The sequence below is a fragment of the Lepisosteus platostomus genome, chromosome 4 (genome assembly GCF_059453375.1).
Source record: "Lepisosteus platostomus isolate fLepPlt1 chromosome 4, fLepPlt1.hap1, whole genome shotgun sequence".
Classification (NCBI taxonomy): domain Eukaryota; kingdom Metazoa; phylum Chordata; class Actinopteri; order Semionotiformes; family Lepisosteidae; genus Lepisosteus; species Lepisosteus platostomus.
This window is the reverse complement of record NC_142614.1, coordinates 33,333,035-33,352,667: the sequence shown is the minus strand read 5'-3', so window position 1 is coordinate 33,352,667 and position 19,633 is coordinate 33,333,035. Positions and strand designations below refer to the sequence as shown.

The window sequence follows — 19,633 nt, the reverse complement described above, 5'->3', positions numbered from 1 at the left end:
TAGGGCAAATACTTTTTCACAGCACTGTAACTAGTTTAAGCAGCTTTGAATAAAATCATATTTTATACAGAGGCTGAAATATTATGTGCACTGGATACAGCTCATTAAGAAGTTAAACCATAATAATTTCCTTTTGTTTTTTACACATTTGTGTTTATTATTCTATAATCTTTTCCCTGTCCTTTTTAGAGTTGTTTCATTAAGTACTTCTGCAGTTTGTGAAAATAGTCAGCAGGGGCCATATTACTGTAAAATCTTAAAATGAGCAAAGTGTGTTTTATATGTGTAATATCACAAGTTTGCTATATCTTCAAAGCAGGATCATTCTGCTTAAATTACATTGCTAGATTTTGGTAATGTAACCAAAACTTTGTAGTTGTATTACATGGTTACAGATTCCTACATATGCATATAAGTTGTATATTCTTGTTCTGCTTAACGTATATGTCAATTAGACACCAGTTTGTGCCCTTGCTGTTTCTATTTCAGTACATGGTTGTTGATTTTCTCTGCAGGAATTGATTTGGCCTTCATCGAAAGTGGATTCATCTACCACACAAAGTATGACACGCCAGATAGGATTCTCACTGACTCCATACAACGAGCAGGTAATTGCTGTGACAGTATGAGCCCTTGTTCTGTGGACCACACTCCTGTGCACCTTGACACTCTCTCAGGAGGGTTTATTTAGTAAGTGTCAGGGGAAGAGGATGAAGTTGAGGATGAAGGTTTTTGTGTTTAAAAGACAGTTTCAAAAGAATAATTTCATAAGCATTAGCTGAAATAGAATGGAATCGCTGTTTCCTACTTGTTGAGATGTACAATAACTATGATACAGAAGTTATCTTTCTGTTATTATTAGTCTTTTATTCCTTTTGATCCATCTAGAAAAAAATAATGGAGTTGGAGGTCTTCTCTCTTAAGAATCTCTTATATTCCATGAAGTTAGCCTAATGTGTTAATTTAGTTAATTTACATTGTAAAAATAATGCTTTGGAATAATTTATACTTCTCAATGAAAATGCTTCGAAAAGCAAGCTAGCACATTTGGCGTTTCATTCTGAGGTCCCTTCTCAAAATGGTGTGCATCTTTCTGCTCTTTTCAGTGTTTTTTTGCTCTTACTTTAATTGATGAATTTATCTGATATGCCTATTCCTGTTTGTGCAGCAAGCCTTGTTTGGTTTTAGTTGATTACATGCACATGGTTATTACTGTGCTTATGTGGACTGTGTTTTGTTACATATGCGATGACACTTCCTGTCTATAGCCACTGGTGATTATAAATATGTTTTAAAGTGGGAACGGATTGAATCATGAGATAAAATTAGATAAATAAATTTGCAGTGCAAATGAGTGGAGTTCATGTGAGTGATCCGAATACATTGTTGCATTAAACAAGAACATCATACTGAACATGCAACAATTTATGGAAATAAATATTAACCCAGAGCAGTAGCATGCTAAATGCAGTGACTGTTGACTGTCTTAATTTGTTTTAAAGAGAGCTAAGTGTGTGGCAATCAAGGTCATAGTTCAAGATACAGATATTTTTAAATACATGTATGTTAGATTGACATGCAACCTAGAATTAAGCATTTAATAGAATGACATTGAACTATTTAATTTAGCTTTCTGAAAACACTGGCTTGCATACTTTGTAAGTACTGAATAACTTACGGGTCATTGATAATATTCTCAATAACCGCTAATTTGTATTCACAAAAGACTAACTTAATTCCTTCAATAACCTTCCATGCCTAAAGCCAAATGATTCCGAAATTAAGATCCATTAGGGGCTATTTTTTGCATCATCTTGGTAGCACCACATAATACTGAAAACATCCACAGATTATATGGAGCCTTGGTTTTAGTTCTAGACCTGGGGTGCTGTCTGTGTTGAGTGTGTATCTTCTCCCCTTGTTCACATGGGTTTCTTCCCACAGTCCAAAGACGGACTGGAAGGTTATTTGGCTTCTGGGAAAGTTGGCCCTGGTGTGACTGTGTGTGTGTATTTGAGTGGACTGGCGTCCTGTGAAGGGCGTATCCTGCCTTGCACTCTTAGCTTGCCAACCCCTGCGATCCTGAATTAGATAAAGAGGTTAGAAAATGAATGGATGGTACAGTATACAGGGATTCCTGTTGATAGTTGGTATTGGATTGTTAGTGGAGATTGTTTGTATATACTGATGAACTTTGCTTGAATAAACAGTATTTTTCTTAACATTGAGTTTTTTCCATGTGCTCAGGCCTCATGAGCCACCTGAGGAGAGAAAGGCCTGTCACACCAGTATTCAGTGAGAAGTCCTAATATGTGACCATAAAGTATATGAGCATAATTATCACCCACATTCCTGAGCATTTTACACTGCATGGAAATATGGTGAAGTCCTAGTGAGCTTCCAGGGGGCCTCAGGCTCTCTGAGATCTGTATCACTTCTCATTTAAGGGAAAAATACATTGGTCAGAAAATGCAGTTGCCATTGAACACTTTGTTACAAACCAGGGATTTTACTCCTACTGTTTTAGATTTTCTATACATTTTAAAGAATGTGTCTTTTTTAACATTATTTTACATAGTCTCTGATGGATACAGTTTCACCTGCTCACAACAGAGTAACAAAGTAATATATATCACTATGACTCTGATAGTGGTCTGCTAATTACTATCTGTGTAGGGCAGTTGTGTGCTCTTACTGCATCAGGATAGTCTGACATTCCAGATTATTAATATGGTCTATTTGTTGAAACCTCAAAGAGGTCCTTTGTTTGGTATTTTGTAGCTATGAAGGACTCTGCCTTGAGAATTTCAGAAGATTAAAAGTAATCTGAATTTTTGATGATGTGAGCACAATAGCTCAGGGGAGGTTTGTGCAGTTTTTAACTGCTGAGGTCCAGGTAGATCCTGAAAGTTTGAAGCCGATGAATGGTAAAGCATGGTGTCTTGGCTAAACTTGATATATAGAAATTGTATGTAATCCCTAAAGTTTAAGAGGCGTGATTGACTTTGTATTCTTTTCTTATTGGTGTTCCCAGCTTCTAACTGCAGCAAAACTGGAATTATCTCTGTTTTGAAACTTATTTATAGTAACCACAACTGGATCTGAATGTGCTATTGATATGGAGTTATCTACTATGCAAAAATGTAAGCCATGAACAGTCTAGAAGAACACTTTCAATCTCATTAGGTAAATTCGTGGTCGTTATTTTCTTATGTTTATTCATATCCTGGGATGTAAGGATTTGTCCTTCTGTTCTTTTTAAAGTTTTTAAAGGATAAACTATATTAACTTTATGAAGATGTTACCTCTAGCTCACGACATCCTCCTACATGCAATAAAAAGCTGAACATGTTTTCATTGGGGTCCATTTGTTCTGCCAACACCAGTCTTTTTACAGGAGGCCTCGTTTTCAGCTCCTCTGGTGTCTGTCCTTAATATTATAGCTGAATGTTTGTTTTCTCAGCTAAGGGTTTTTATCTGAGAAGGGAGTACTGATGCAGAGCAAAATATTCTTACCCTTTCTATGGTGTCACATTTTGTGAGATTACAAAATGATGCATGCACAATTTTTTTAATTCATATTTTATTAAAAACTTGAATGCTCAAACTTACTTTGAACTTTGAAGAGTAAATAATGTTACAAAAATGGAGAAAATCAGGAAATTGACAAAGTGGATAAATCAATAAGTAAAATAAATAATCACATAGTTTGAAAGGATTTTGCCAATAACGCCATAACGCGTACAAAGGACAGAATAAGGTAAAGCTGCCTTCTAAGCTAAATATATTTCAACCTGAGGTTAAATCTGTCTCTGTGTAAACCTAGATACCACCAAATGAATAAGAATCTCCATATTTTAAAAATGCACCCAATAATCAGTAGAAGCCATTTTTAACAGTGAGATTATTCACCCTGGAAGTAAGAGTTACCTAAAAAACACGTAATAGCAAGCTCTCTTAGCAAGGGTCAAATACGTCGCTCCAATCTTGTCTTTATGGGTTATCTGGAGGAGGATCTCTCGCCTGGCACGCACTTTATCTTCTGTGTCCTCTTGTATACTCTCTTCTCCTCTCTCTTGTTCTGTTCCGACCTCTCCCCTCTGTCTCTTTGCCTTTTTATCCCACACATTTGACACTCTGAATCATTTACATAGAACTTAATTAACTAAGGCGAACCAGAAGATTCTTTTGATCATTGTGTCTCACACCCAACACAACTAAATAAACATGCCTCGGTTTGAAGATCTAGGAAGTGGAAGAACACTAGTTAGGTATTACCCATTGTCTTCCATAGTCACTTACCATAAGTAACAATATCTGTAACTGTTAGTGATACAGTGTTACAGTAAAAGGTAAAGAGAAAAACATGAAACATATTAATTGCATAAGTATTCTGATCTGTGAACTCAGTATTTTATATAAGCACCTTTGGCAGCATTTGTCACAAGTCTTTCTGGGTAGATCTCTCCTTTGCACACCAGCTTGGAGCAGTTTTTGCCCTTTCTTCTTGACAGACTTGAACTCTCAAGTTGCTTGGATTAACAGTATTTCCACAGATTCTCAAAGTCAGGTATTAGGGCTTCTTGAGGACATACACTGAAATGGCTTAAGAATAAGAAAGTGAATTAGGTCTTTAGTGAATTGTGCTTTAGATCATTTTCCTATGAATTGTGTCCCAGTTTGAGGTCAGAAGCAGTTTTACCCCTAAGATTTGCCACTACTTTGCTTCATCTACAGTATGGTCTCATCAGTCTTTACAAGGTTCATAGTCCCTGCTGATGAAAAGCAGTACCGTATTACAGTAACGTAAGTTTTCCACCATCATGTTTGACAGAACATTCAAGAGTTACAAAATGAGAGGCCCTTCGGCTCATCAAGCCCGGTAGTATCCTGGTAGTAGTTTATTATGGGCCGGTGCGGTGACTCTGTGGCTAAGGATCTGCGCTGGTGGCCGAAAGGTTGCCGGTTCGTATCCTGCGGCCGGCAGAGGACTCCTACTCCAGTGGGCTCCTGAACAAGACCCTTAACTCCAACAGCTCCAGGGGTGCCGTATAAATGGCTGACACTGCGCTGTGACCCTAAGCTTCTCTCCCCGTTTGTGTGTCTCATGGAGAGCAAGCTGGGGTATGTGAAAAGACAAATTTCTAATTCAAGATAATTGTATATGGCCAATAAAGTGATCTTATCTTCAATGGTGGCCTTCCAAGGTCCCCACTGAACTGGCCTCTTTCAAGGCTGAGATGATTTTCCCTACTGGAATGACTCCAGTGTCATTCATGGGACCTGCACTGTTGTCCCCTCCTGCCCTTACAGTTACAGTGTTACAGTTTGCACAAGAGGGTTACTTGGGCATGATGTGAATGTCAAACAGTAGTGTGGGGATCTAGTGCAGTAATGCAGAGTCATCGAAACACTTTCCTTGTTAGGAATGCAAAGCATACCTCTATGGGGACCCCTACACTGCCCCCTCTCTAGACCCTATTGTATATGGCCAATAAAGTGATCTTAGCCTACCTTATCTTAATTGATCTGAGGATTTCAACCAGGTGTTGGCTTCAATAACATAGCAGGTTAGCATGTTCCATACACCTACAACCCTGTGGTTAAAGAACAGCATCTTTTCTGGTTTTACTTGCAAGCCTCGTCGTTTCCTCGTTGTGACCTCTTGTTCAGAAGGTCGAGCTTATACTGTATGTAGTAGCTCTGCTCTAGAGTAATTCCAGAGCAGAAATGTATTTTCTATAATGTTGTGACAAACATTGTACAGAATATTCTTAACGAGGTTTACTAGTGCATCAAACAATTTTAACATTCCCTTGATTTAGATTCAACAATTTTAACTGTGTATACCAGCATTTTGTTTGCCTCTTTAATTGCTTCGCCACATTGTCTAGAAGATGCAAATGACAGCATTTTCCATTTTGTATTTTTAATTTGATTTAACTACCTACATGCAATAGGCTGCACTTGTTTACATTAAACATCATGTGCCAAGAGTTTGTCCTGTTCTGAATTTTATCTAAATCCTTTTGAATTTCACTTGCTGCTTCTAAAATGAATGCTACTCCTTCTTTAATTTGGAATTTTAGTTAGCTAACTTGATTAATTTATTAATAATTCTGGAATCTAGATTATCGCTATAAATTAGGAAGAGCAGTAGTCCTAGTACAGATCCTTTCGGTACTTTACAAATCACCTTAATTTGAGTATTCCTTCTTATCTATGCCAATAACAAATTCTCAGTTTAAATTCTCCAGCTGGATAGGCAAGACCTACCTTTTTTAAATCTCTGGTTTAAATTGGTTCCCATTACCTTACATGTAGCAGAAGCCAGACTCAGTGGTCTATAATTATTTGTTTCAGTTTTCTCACCCTTTTTATGGATGGATACTGCTTTACTAGTTCTCCAGACCATGAGCCCTGTTTTCAGGGACTGTTGCAAGACTAGCATTAGTGCCTTCTGAAGAGCATGTCTGTAGCAACACTGTCCCTCAGAGATTCGTAAAAGGGACTGTCTCACAAGAAAAGGACTCTGTGCTGCTTGTGGAGGCAGAATTCCCATACATTTGAACGGATACAACAATTTAAAAAACAGGTTTATCAAGTGTAAGAGGACACGGGGAAGGGTCATCTCTAACAGGTACTTCCGAAACGAAACGCTGAAAATGCTAGAGATGGACCTTAGCGAGATGGCGGACAAAAAGAATCAGCTGACCAGTAGATGGAAAGGGTCTACCTTAAGAGACAACGAGACACAGCTGAGACGAATCAGGAACCGGGATATAAGTGGCCCGGAGGCAGTGAACAGGGCGGAAGCCGGTAAGGTGAATGCGTTTTGGAGGAAAAGAGTGGAAAGAAGTGGATGTTAAGGATCGGGCTAACGAACGACTGCAAGGAGAAAGGTTTATGATTTTGGATTACGGACACTGGTTTAGGATACATCGCGGATTGTCTTTATTACGAACTTTTGGAACTCGGAACGAATCAGGACTAAGGGAACGGATTACGGACTGTATTAGGAAGACAGTTGTTGGAAGAAACGCCACGGATCGGAGGACAGTAAAGTGTGGTGTAAGTACGACCTTCGTTTACATAAACTATTCCCCCGGAGACACCACAATTGGTGGAGGATGCGGGCAACTCCCGCTCGGGTTTGAGAATCGAAGAGAGCAAGTTTTTTTTTTTTGTGTGTGTGTGTGCGGGTTCCGCTTTGCGCGTGTGAAGAAACGCTATGGAAGAATTAATACAGCAGTTGTCCCAGGCCACCCTCGCCCAATTCCAGGCATTGCAAGGACAACGAGAAGCTAACGAAGCGCAACTGGAGGCGAACCAAATCCAAAAAGAAACCAACGAACGAATTATAGAGGAGCAAAAATTAATATGCGCAGAGTTGTGCAGGATAAGGGAAGAAATCCGGCAGGCCCCAGTAGCGGGGAGAGGCACCGCTCAGGAAGAACAAATTACGCTAGAAAAGATGACTGAGCTTGATGATGTGGAAGCGTATTTAACCACTTTTGAAAGAACTGCAGCTCGAAATGCATGGCCCAAAGAGCAATGGGCTGGGAGAGTAGCCCCTTATTTAATTGGAGAAGCCCAAAAGGCATATTATGATTTAAAAGAAGAAGATGCAGAGAATTATGAGACTCTGAAAAATGAAATATTGGCAAGACTAGGGGTAACCATGGCGATACGAGCAGTCCGGTTCCACAATTGGAGCTACCAGATGAACAAGCCTACGAGGTCTCAGATGTTTGACCTGGTACATCTGGCAAAGAAATGGCTCCAGCCAGAAGAATTAAACCCAGGACAGGTGGTAGAAAGGGTGGTGTTGGATCATTTCGTGAGGAGTCTGCCTGTGCACCTGAAAAGAAAAGTAAGTGAAGGGGATCCCCAGACCCTAGATCAAGCCGTGGACTGGGTGGACAGACACCATGCCACAGAGGCCCTGATTAGGGAGAGAAAAGGGGACTTTCGGAGGGAGGAGAGAAGAAGCCCCAAGAGTCTGGAAACCGAAATAAAGTACCGGCCAATAAAGTATAGTGACTATCGGGAACCTATACAGTTAAAAAAAACCCTTTGGGGGAAGTCTGACTCAAGGGCCCGGCCATGGGAAGAAACCCGGCGATGTTTTAATTGTCAGGAAGAAGGGCATTTAGCCAGCTATTGCCCTGGCCTGCCCGAACCCATGCAGGTAGACCCCAGAGATGAAGCCCTATGCAACTACCTTACAGCGGGGATCCCGACCCGCGAGGATCCCCATCTTACGAACATCAAGATAGAGGGAGAACCCATCGAGGCCTTATTGGACTCTGGCAGTGCGGTGACCCTGGTGACCCCTACAATACTTCCAGGAGGACTAGAGATTCCAAGAACAAAGGGAATACCTATTACTTGCATTCACGGGGACACCAAAGACTATCCGACGGTCGAATTGAGCATCTCTACAGAACAGGGGACCTACCACTCAACGGTAGGAGTGGTTGAGCAGTTGCCATACCCTGTCATACTGGGACGAGACTGTCCCCATTTCCTCCAGATTTGGAACACGATCCAATCAGCTAGGCCAAGACCAATCCCCTGGCCTGAAGACAGTGGTGACGCCCCTGCCGACGACCCTAATGAGACGGACCCACAAGAAAGCGGAACTGAACTTGGAGTTGAGTTTGGAAATATGGAACTACCGAACTGGGAACCCCCAGAACGTCGGGGTAAGTTTGGGACGGCCCAACTAGAAGATGGGAACTTGAGACATGCGTGGGGACATGTCAGGAAAATTGATGGGGAGTGGTGTACTGATCCTAACACAGTGAGTTACCCATATTTTATGACAAAGAATAATCTCCTTTATCAAGTGCAGCAGAAGGGACAGGAAGAAGTGGAACAACTCCTTATTCCCCGGCCTTACCAGATGAAGCTCCTCAACTTGGCCCATAGCCACCTCCTGGGTGGGCACCTGGGGGTAAAGAAGACATCCGAGAGACTCCTCTCTAGGTTCTTTTGGCCAGGGATCTATAAGGCCATCGAGAAGTACTGTCGGGAATGCCCCGAGTGTCAGAAAAGTGCGCCACAACCTTATTATAGGAACCCTTTGATTCCCCTCCCAATTATTGAAACCCCCTTCGAACGGATTGGGATGGATTTGGTGGGGCCCCTGATCAGAACCACCAAGGGTCACCAATATATTCTAGTAATAGTAGACTATGCTACCAGGTACCCCGAAGCCATTCCGTTGAGAGCTGCCACCGCCGAAAACATAGCTAGGGAGCTAGTACAACTGTTTGCTCGAGTCGGAATTCCTAAAGAGATCCTAACTGATCAAGGAACACCTTTTATGTCGAAAGTCATGCGAGACTTATGTAAGCTGCTGGGTATACAGCAGAGCCGAACCTCTGTTTATCACCCTCAAACCGATGGTCTAGTAGAACGTTTTAATAAGACCCTGAAAAGCATGCTTAGGAAGACGATGCAAAAGGATGGAAAAAATTGGGATCAGCTGCTCCCGTATCTCATGTTTGCGGTTCGAGAAGTACCGCAGGCTTCGACTGGATTTTCCCCCTTTGAATTATTATACTCTCGGAAACCACGGGGCCTATTGGACGTGGTCAAAGAATCGTGGGAACATCAACCTTCCCCTCTACAAACTATCATTGAGCATGTGGAACAGATGAGAGAAAGAATAAATGTTATTGTTCCCTTAGTGAAAGAAAACCTGGAGAAAGCCCAGGCTCAACAACAACAAATTTATAATAGGGGAGCAGTTGCGAGGGAATTTCAGATTGGGGACAGAGTACTGGTGCTAGTTCCAACCCCAGAGTGTAAATTCTTGGCATCCTGGCAGGGACCTTATGAAGTGGTGGAAAAGGTGGGGCCAGTCAACTATAAGGTCAAGCAACATGACAGAAGACGGCAGCATCAAATCTACCACGTCAATTTGCTGAAAAAATGGCATGGCTCCGAAGTTCTGCTCACCCACTTTTCCCCAGACCCTCTGGAAGAAGAAACAGGTGCGGTAGCCGTGGGAGACCTGGCTCCGGCACAAAAACAGGAACTACAAGAATTCCTGTCCCAAAACAAAGATGTTTTTTCCCGGACACCTGGTCGAACCCACCTTATACAACATAAGATCGTCACGGAACCGGGGAAAAAGGTAAGGCTACCCCCGTATCGAGTACCAGAAGCCAAAAGGAAACTGATTAAAGAAGAGGTGGGTAAAATGCTGAAGATGGGAATAATCGAGGAATCCCATAGTGAGTGGGCTAGCCCGATAGTTCTGATCCCCAAGCCGGATGGAACTATTCGATTTTGCAACAATTTCAAAAGGTTAAATGAGATCTCGCGGTTTGATGCATACCCCATGCCCCGTATAGATGAACTAATCGAGCGATTAGGTAACGCTCGATACATCAGCACCCTTGATCTTACAAAGGGATATTGGCAAGTGCCGCTGGCCAAAGAAGATAAAGCCAAAACCGCTTTTGCCACACCTGAAGGACTATATCAGTATAGGGTCCTACCCTTCGGTTTGCATGGCGCTCCCGCAACATTCCAAAGATTGATGGACCGAATTCTGAGACCGTATCGGGATTTTGCAGCCGCCTACTTGGATGACGTTGTAATCCATAGCATGACCTGGGAACAACATCTATATCACCTGGAAGCAGTGACTGGAGCGTTGCGAGCAGCAGGATTAACGGCTAACCCAAATAAATGTTGTCTGGGGGCTAGGGAAGCCAATTACCTGGGTTATACGATCGGGAGAGGATTGATCATGCCCCAAGATCAGAAAGTACAATTAATCAAGAACTGGCCCAAACCAGCTACCAAGAAGCAAATTCGAACGTTTGTGGGACTGGCAAGTTACTATCGGCGTTTCATCCCAGGGTTTGCAGCCATGGCCGCCCCTCTACACGATCTGACGAAGATGAGCTGTCCAGAGAAAATAAAATGGACCGACGTGGAAGAGAGGGCTTTCCAAGACTTAAAAGCAGCTCTCACTTCTCAACCCGTCTTACAGGTACCAGACTTCAGTAAGCCTTTCATGGTACAAACTGATGCTTCAGACACTGGGATTGGAGCCATTCTGTCGCAGGAGATTGAAGGACTGGAGCATCCTATTCTGTATATCAGCCGTAAGTTGAATCCGGCCGAAAAACACTATTCCACGATAGAGAAAGAATGTCTAGCAATCAAATGGGCCCTAGACTATTTGAAGTATTATTTATTGGGAAGACAATTTATATTATACACAGATCATGCGCCATTAACATGGATGTTACAAAATATGGATAAAAACGATAGAATTACGCGGTGGGGTCTTAGTCTGCAAAGATTTCAATTTCAGACGGTCTATAGACCCGGAAGGAAACAAGGAAATGTAGACGCCCTCTCCTGAATGCACTGTTTATTTTTTTCTAGATCGCCCGGGGTCGGGGCTGATCTCAGGGGGAGGGAATGTAAGAGGACACGGGGAAGGGTCATCTCTAACAGGTACTTCCGAAACGAAACGCTGAAAATGCTAGAGATGGACCTTAGCGAGATGGCGGACAAAAAGAATCAGCTGACCAGTAGATGGAAAGGGTCTACCTTAAGAGACAACGAGACACAGCTGAGACGAATCAGGAACCGGGATATAAGTGGCCCGGAGGCAGTGAACAGGGTGGAAGCCGGTAAGGTGAATGCGTTTTGGAGGAAAAGAGTGGAAAGAAGTGGATGTTAAGGATCGGGCTAACGAACGACTGCAAGGAGAAAGGTTTATGATTTTGGATTACGGACACTGGTTTAGGATACATCGCGGATTGTCTTTATTACGAACTTTTGGAACTCGGAACGAATCAGGACTAAGGGAACGGATTACGGACTGTATTAGGAAGACAGTTGTTGGAAGAAACGCCACGGATCGGAGGACAGTAAAGTGTGGTGTAAGTACGACCTTCGTTTACATAAACTATTCCCCCGGAGACACCACACAAGAAAATAAGAAAAAATAAAAATTCAGAATTAAATTGCCAGTTATTTTGGATGTACTGGAGAAATTTGGTCAATTATTGGGGTATAAATGAAATATAGAAAAACAAATGTTTTGTGCTATAATTATAACCCAATAGATGATCTAAGAGAAAACACCAAAGCTAAATTGGCTAGCCATCCATGAAATATTTAAGAGTAAAATTATCCAAAGTGTTTAATTCAAATTACAACCCTGTAACCAGTAAAACATAAGATGACTTTCCTGGCTGTTGTCTAACCTCCTTCTCATGGGGCTCTAGAGTGGAAGTTCTTGAAATAAATGTCCTACCTTTTTCAGTCTCTTCCAGTAATCTATCTACAGAAGATAAATGATTTCAAGATTCTTTTGGAATGGAAAATAGTCAAGTATTGAATTTAAGTGCTGCAATTAACCAAGGATTGAGGTGGTTTAGGCTTGCTATGTCTGAAATCATATTATGTATGATGAAGGAGATGGAGTCTTTGATCATTGATGAATTTCCAGTACAGATGGGGAAAAAAAATAAAAGCCTTTAACTTGGAGAAAGTTGTTAAAATATTAAGGTGGATATCATTTTTTAAGACTTGGACTATGAGAAGGATTACAGCGCTAGCTACCATCTGAAAATCTTTATCTTTATCAAAAAGATTTATCACAACCATAAAACCTGGAATAAAAGACTAGAGATACCTCCAAATTAGGCACGATGTAAAATGGTTGGATAAAACAAACATAGATCAAGGTCATTTCTTTACAGTTTTATACCTGCTTATTAGTTAAGTAACCAGAAGAAGAGTATATTAAAAATGTATTATAATATTGAGTATGTGAAAAAAGATTCAATATAATATATTATAATGATACAACATTTTCTTCAGATCTGTGGAACATACTTTGTGCATATTTTAACAAAGCTTTACAAGACACAAATGTGGAGAAACCTCTAAAATTCAAGCAAAATAAAAAGGAAGCAGTTCACAATGTTGAAGAACAAGTAGCTACTTACGCATATTCTGGTCATGCCTGAAAATAAAACAATATTACAGATGCAGTCATTCAAAAGAAGCGGGCGATACCGCATTATTTTGCGGTGCGCTTTACGCAGTCTACAGCGAATTACCCTAAATTCTCCTATAATACCGCAAGTAAAATAATAGTATCCGAAATTTCCACAAGGTGGAGCTAATAAAGCTCAACCTCTCATGTTTGAGCTGTCGCCATCAAAGTCTTTAACGAAGATATTACTAATAGTATTAATAATGAATGACCTTGGACAAGCTGTAAACTCAAAGTATTGCCCTGGTCCACATTCTTTTTTTCATTGACCGTCTTTGTAAAAGTAACACCACAGCATTTCGCGATCACGCATTTGTTTCCAATCATGCAAAGTACAGTAATTTTTGAGAATCTCCGATTCACCATGCCTTTCACATGCTCATAAAAGAGATTGATTTAGGAACATAAACATATTACTGTATGCAAACTGTACTGTATACAGTATGTATATGTATATTTAATGTCTTTACTGTGCCCGTTTAAGTATTGAATATTTATATGGAATTTTACCACTGAAGGGAAATCTTAGTAGCTGAGCATAAAAAGAATAGGAGCATACTGTAACGCGTGTGAAGGCCATAAACGATATTAATTTTGGAACTTAAACATACAGTATTTGGCTGGTCTCGGTACTTTAAAGAAAACATACACACCAGTATTCCATTTCTCCCTAAACATTTTAAGCATCGAAGTCTTTAACTAACGTGATACTGGAGTCAACAAGCATACTTTTAGAATTTGATTAAAAGGGAATATAATATGGAATCGCATATCTAAAGAAATTAATAACTATATAATTATACTCATGTACCGCAACACAAGAATTGTTACGTAATGTTTTGTAGGGCTTTTTCAACACTCCTCATGTGACCTCACCAGTGGCGCTGTGGGTTAGGTTCCTGACTCCCACGTCACACGCTGTGTGTTCGAATCCCGCTGGAGCCGTGACTTTTTTTTTAACAAACATTTCTTTGAAAAAATAAAACGTTTCCTGGCTCAGAGATTAAATAAAACTTCACTCGCACCAAACAAATTTATATTTCTAAATATTACAACATGATCGCATTTAAGTCATTTTAATAACAATGAATAGTCACCTAGGCGTTACAATATAAACATTTATATTGATTTAAATCCCGTTTAAATCGCCTTTATTTAAAACCCATAAATAAAGCTGATACTGTTTAGACTTTTAATTATTTAAAACTGTATTACAGCAGCACAATGCACAATGCAACGAAAATCGCTATCTTTGTCTTCTGCGTAATAATGTTCACCTCTCTGTCCAGCAAATTAACAATAGTAATAATAATGAACTTTATTGTATATGGCGCCTTTTAAAGCTGGTCCTCAAAGTGCTTTACAGGATAAAAACAATAACAACAATACTGTTAGGCTGGGCAAACATTTTTTTTTTAAAGAAATACAAAATGAGATATAATGATGTGTTCTGGCTTAGACATTAACGAAGAGCATAACACGTGGGCGACCAGCGGGAATGCTGGCTGTGACGAATTAAACCGGTTTCACAGGTATTTTCAAAGTAGAAGGGGGCCAGATTTCCAGCGAAAGACACCTCCCCCCCTCCAAAACCAAGGAAGTACAGTACTTACTAGTTAAGAAAGCTAGGCTCCTCAATGAAATCGCTTTAATATGCTAATGCATTGGTGTAACAGTCCAGGCGTGGCAAGCTTCTAATGTCAACCCGACTACGGCGAAAGGAACCCATCTTTCATTGGAAGACAATGAAGATATTCTAGCCCTAAATGAATTAATAGCAAACATGGTTTACATAAAAGACATTTTTCCAAGAAAGTTTAGCCTTTGTCACTAATGAAACCACTAAATAAAGACATAAATAAAGAAATCTTAACATTTTTAAAATACATGACTTTGCTAAAATTTATTTAAAAATAAAAACGATTACAAACGCCAGCGGAGAGAGAGAACAGGGGAGGGATGTTGGTTTTGCATAAGGGGCGGGGTTATGGAAATTAGGTCTATATGGGAATGTGGAGTTACATGTTCTGGCTGTTTGTGAATTATCGTTGTTGAGTATGGAGTGTTGAGGCAAAATGCAATTTAGCGCTTTCTGGCAAGACCCCCAAATTAATAATGTAACATGCTATTGTTTGTGCATGAACATAGTTACTGTATACTGTTATTTCTTTAGATACACGATACCATGTTATTTTTTAATCCCTGGCGGGACTGGGAGTCCATAACAATTGAGTAATAGGTTTCATTATGCTTTGACAGATCGTCTTTAAATCAATTGTTGATTTAAAGGTTGACAGTAAATGTTTATATTGTAACACATACTATACAGCCTCCATTTCTCTATAAAAATCTTAAAGATCGTTTGCGCAGCCTAAGAGGGGGGCGAATGCACTACAATAGATTAGCATACTGTAGAGGAACACAGTATAGGCATCGTTAATATGAGGACTTTTGAAACCAAATTTCCCAAATTTAATATGTGCTTTTCTGTGTTTATTATCAATTGATTGTCCATAATATTGCTATTCTAAGCAAGGAGCGCTTCACCCTGCCTGCTGTGGGAAGAGTTGGCTTATTCCTTCCCTGCCTCACCGAGGGCAGACCCTGCCAGGCCCTTGTCGACACCGGTTCGACCATCACCCTGGCGCGGACTGGTGTCCTGCCAGGCACCGAGGCAGCCGGACCCCCAGGGCGCTCACCGTGCACTTTGGGGCTGCTAGGGTGAAACACCCCTTCTACCTTGCCCCAGTCCGTGTGGACTGTATCCTGGGATTTGACTGGTTGCAGCAGGTGGGTGGTTGCCTTGACTTGGGCGTGAGGGACGGGGTGCTGCGCCGGGGGTGGCGGGTACCCTCTAGTGGCGAGGTCAGGTGGAAGTTTGTGGTGTTGCGGTCGCTCTGTGGGGCAGTTCTCCAAGCGGAGGGCACCTGCCACCCCCGGCACAGCACCCCGTCCCTCACCTCCAAGGCTTCCCACAGTGCACAGAGTGCCTTACAGACCGGGTAGGGGCAAGCTTATCTCACCATACTGGGAATCAGCTCTGGCACGCTCGCCCCGACACCTGCGGCTCCGGCAGGCCAAGGAGACGCACGCCGCTGCCACCTCCGCTTCCCGCTCCGATCATCCCACACACCCTGGACACCTCCCGTCCCACCCACCGTGAAACTGATTCGTTCCCCCTGCCCCACCAACTCTCGCCGGCCCAAGTCAAGGCAACCACCCACCTGCTGCAACCAGTCCAACCCCAGGATATAGTTCTCACGGACTGGGGCAAGGTACTGTAGAAGGAGTGTTTCACACTCGCAGCCCCAAAGTGCACGGTGAGCGCCCTGGGGGTCTGGCTGCCTTGGTGCCCGGCAGGATACCAGGCCGCAGCAGGGTGATGGTCGAACCGGTGTCGATGAGGGCCTGGTAGGGTCTGCCCTCGATGAGGGAGAGAAGAAATAAGCCCCGGCTGTGGCCAACCCTTCCCACGGCAGCAGGTGGGGTGAAGCGCTCCTTCTGGCTTTCGGGAGTGGGAGTAGAGTCGCTCAAGGGCGGCCCTCCCCACTTTAGGCCACCCCGCTCCCGTTTCCCAACAGCCTCCGGAGTCCCCGGGGCTCCAGCACCCGGTACTCCCGTGCGATGTGTCCCCTCTCCCCACAGCGGTGGCAGATGACCAGCCGTCGTCGCTCCCCCAGCATCGCCGCGCTGGGCGTCTCCTCCCCATCTGTTTCCCGTGCGCCCCTCTGTTGGTGTCCACCGGTCTCGTCGAATATGGCATCAGCCTGCTCAGCCAAAGCCAGGGCCTGCTCCAAGAGGACCAGCGCGGCCAGCATCACGTGGCACTGCGCCTCAGTCGGCGCCAGAGCCCAGAGGAATGCCTGGAGCGCTATATCCCGGTGGGCCTCCTCCGGGAGAGTAGGGTAACCCTGGCGGGCTAAGTAGGCCACGTCTGCGGCTGTTACCTTCACTGTTACCTGGATACCTCTTTATTTAGAACTCGCTCTTCCCCCTGCCTGTCTGGCTTCTTTTAATCCTTCTGTGCCCGGATTGTAGCGGGTAAGATATTTTTCCAAGAAAAAAAGAAAAATTAAAAAAAGAGAAATTTCACCAGAGCCCCTTCTCATGTCTAATTTTTAGCTTAGAAGGATTCAAGCAGGATTTTGGATGAAAGGCAGCGATCTTAATCAAGCCCAAATCATAATTGAACCCATTCAGAGCCTACATTACATTTTAGCATTTCATTCTGAGCAGAAGACCCTCACACCTGAAGAAGGCTTGCGTTTTCTCCTCTTTTAAGCATGTGTACAATGCTGTAATCCAATTTAAAATAATTAAAAGTTTAAACGGTATCAACTAAACTCCATTAATTTAAGTATCGAGTGGTATTAAATAAATACAGCTGTTTAGTTTAGATTACACTTTTCTAAAATGTATTTAAAAAATAAAAATGATTACTAATCTAATCTTTCCACGTTTTATCCCAAAATCCCAAGAAAATAAATCTAAACGGGGAGAAAGCTATGCTGAAAGTTTATTAATATACTTAGAAGACAAAGATAACAATTTATGTTGCATTTGTCTGATTGTGAATAAAAAAATACATTTAATTAACTGCTCTCAGTGACAGCTAACAATCCTCCATACACTCAAGTGAAAAATTAGTAATGCCAATGCAAACGTCATATTTACAATTTGTTGATAATCCCAGTTTATCCTCTTCATCATAAACAAAATCCACCTCAATTTTCAACATAAAGCATAACACAAAATCAATACCTCAACACTCCATACTCAACAATGATAATTCACAAACAGCTAGAACATGTAACTCCACATTCCCAAATAGACCTCATTTCCATAGCCCCGCCCCTTATGCAAAACCAACATCCCTCCCCTGTTCTCTCTCTCCGCTGGCGTTTGTAATCGTTTTTATTTTTAAATAAATTTTAGCAAAGTCATGTATTTTAAAAATGTTAAGATTTCTTTATTTATGTCTTTATTTAGTGGTTTCATTAGTGACAAAGGCTAAACTTTCTTGGAAAAATGTCTTTTATGTAAACCATGTTTGCTATTAATTCATTTAGGGCTAGAATATCTTCATTGTCTTCCAATGAAAGAAGGGTTCCTTTCGCCGTAGTCGGGTTGGCATTAGAAGCTTGCCACGCCCGGACTGTTACACCAAAGCATTAGCATGTTAAAGCGATTTCATTGAGGAGCCTAGCTTCCTTAACTAGTAAGTATCATTATATCTCATTTTGTATTTCTTTAAAAAAAAATGTTTGCCCAGCCTAACAGTATTGTTGTTATTGTTTTTATCCTGTAAAGCGCTTTGAGGAGCCAGCTTTAAAGGCGCCATATACAATAAAGTTCATTATTATTACTATTGTTAATTTGCTGGACAGAGAGGTGAACATTATTACGCAGAAGACAAAGACAGCGATTTTCGTTGCATTGTGCATTGTGCTGCTGTAATACAGATTTAAATAATTAAAAGTCTAAACAGTATCAGCTTTATTTATGGGTTTTAAATAAAGGCGATTTAAACGGGATTTAAATCAATATAAATGTTTATATTGTAACGCCTAGGTGACTATTCATTGTTATTAAAATGACTTAAATTCGATCATGTTGTGATATTTAGAAATATAAATTTGTTTGGTGCAAGTGAAGTTTTATTTAATCCCTGAGCCAGGGAAATGTTTTATTTTTTCAAAGAAATGTTTGTTAAAAAAAGTCACGGCTCCAGCGGGATTCGAACACACAGCGTGTGACGTGGGAGTCAGGAACCTAATCCACAGCGCGAGGTCACATGAGGAGTGTTGAAAAACCCCTGCAAAACATTACGTAACAATTCTTGTGTTGCGGTACATGAGTATAATTATATCGTTATTAATTTCTTTAGATACGCGATTCCATATTATATTCCCTTTTAATCAAATTCTAAAAGTATGCTTGTTGACTCCGGTATCACGTTAGTTAAAGACTTCGATGCTTAAAATGTTTAGGGAGAAATGGAATACTGGTGTGTATGTTTTCTTTAAAGTACCGAGACCAGCCATATACTGTATGTTTAAATTCCAAAATTAATATAGTTTATGGCCTTCACACGCGTTACAGTATGCTCCTATTCTTTTTATGCTCAGCTACTAAGATTTCCCTTCAGTGGTAAAATTCCATATAAATATTCAATACTAAAACGGGCACAGTAAAGACATTTAAATCTTTCTACAACCGACCAACGCACCACAAGTTCCCCTGTCGGTCAACCAATCACGTTCCGCGGTATTTTGCATTGTGACGAGCAAGGCCGTAGCCAATTAGCTCCGGTACGTGTCTGTGCCGCGCACTTTGAATGGCTGCATCTGTATAATATATAATATATTAAACCTGCCATTTCAATTCTCAGTGATACATTTGAGTAATCTTACTTTTGATTACATTTGATTACATTAATCAGAGCTACAAATATATTAGGAATTCTTCAAAATCTTACTGAAGAGTAGGAGATTAAGGAGATTCATGTAATGGAAAAGATCACCTTTTCTCTTAGGATGCATGTGGAGAACAGATACTGACAAGCTTGGATTACATTTATGACCCCATTGA

General features: G+C 41.3%; 1 protein-coding gene across 6 annotated transcripts in view; it reads left to right on the top strand.

The window, feature by feature from the left end:
• Nucleotides 1-19,633, top strand: part of ermp1 (endoplasmic reticulum metallopeptidase 1) — a 53,447-nt gene that overhangs the window by 8,080 nt on the left and 25,734 nt on the right. For all 6 annotated transcript variants that reach the window (XR_015935944.1, XM_088629430.1, XM_088629431.1 and 3 more), the window contains exon 6: nt 516-608. Coding sequence is in view for 5 of the 6 variants with exons in the window: in XM_088629430.1 (XP_088485556.1) it covers nt 516-608 (93 nt within the window). In the remaining variant the exon portion in view is untranslated. The remainder of the gene's footprint in view (nt 1-515; nt 609-19,633) is intronic.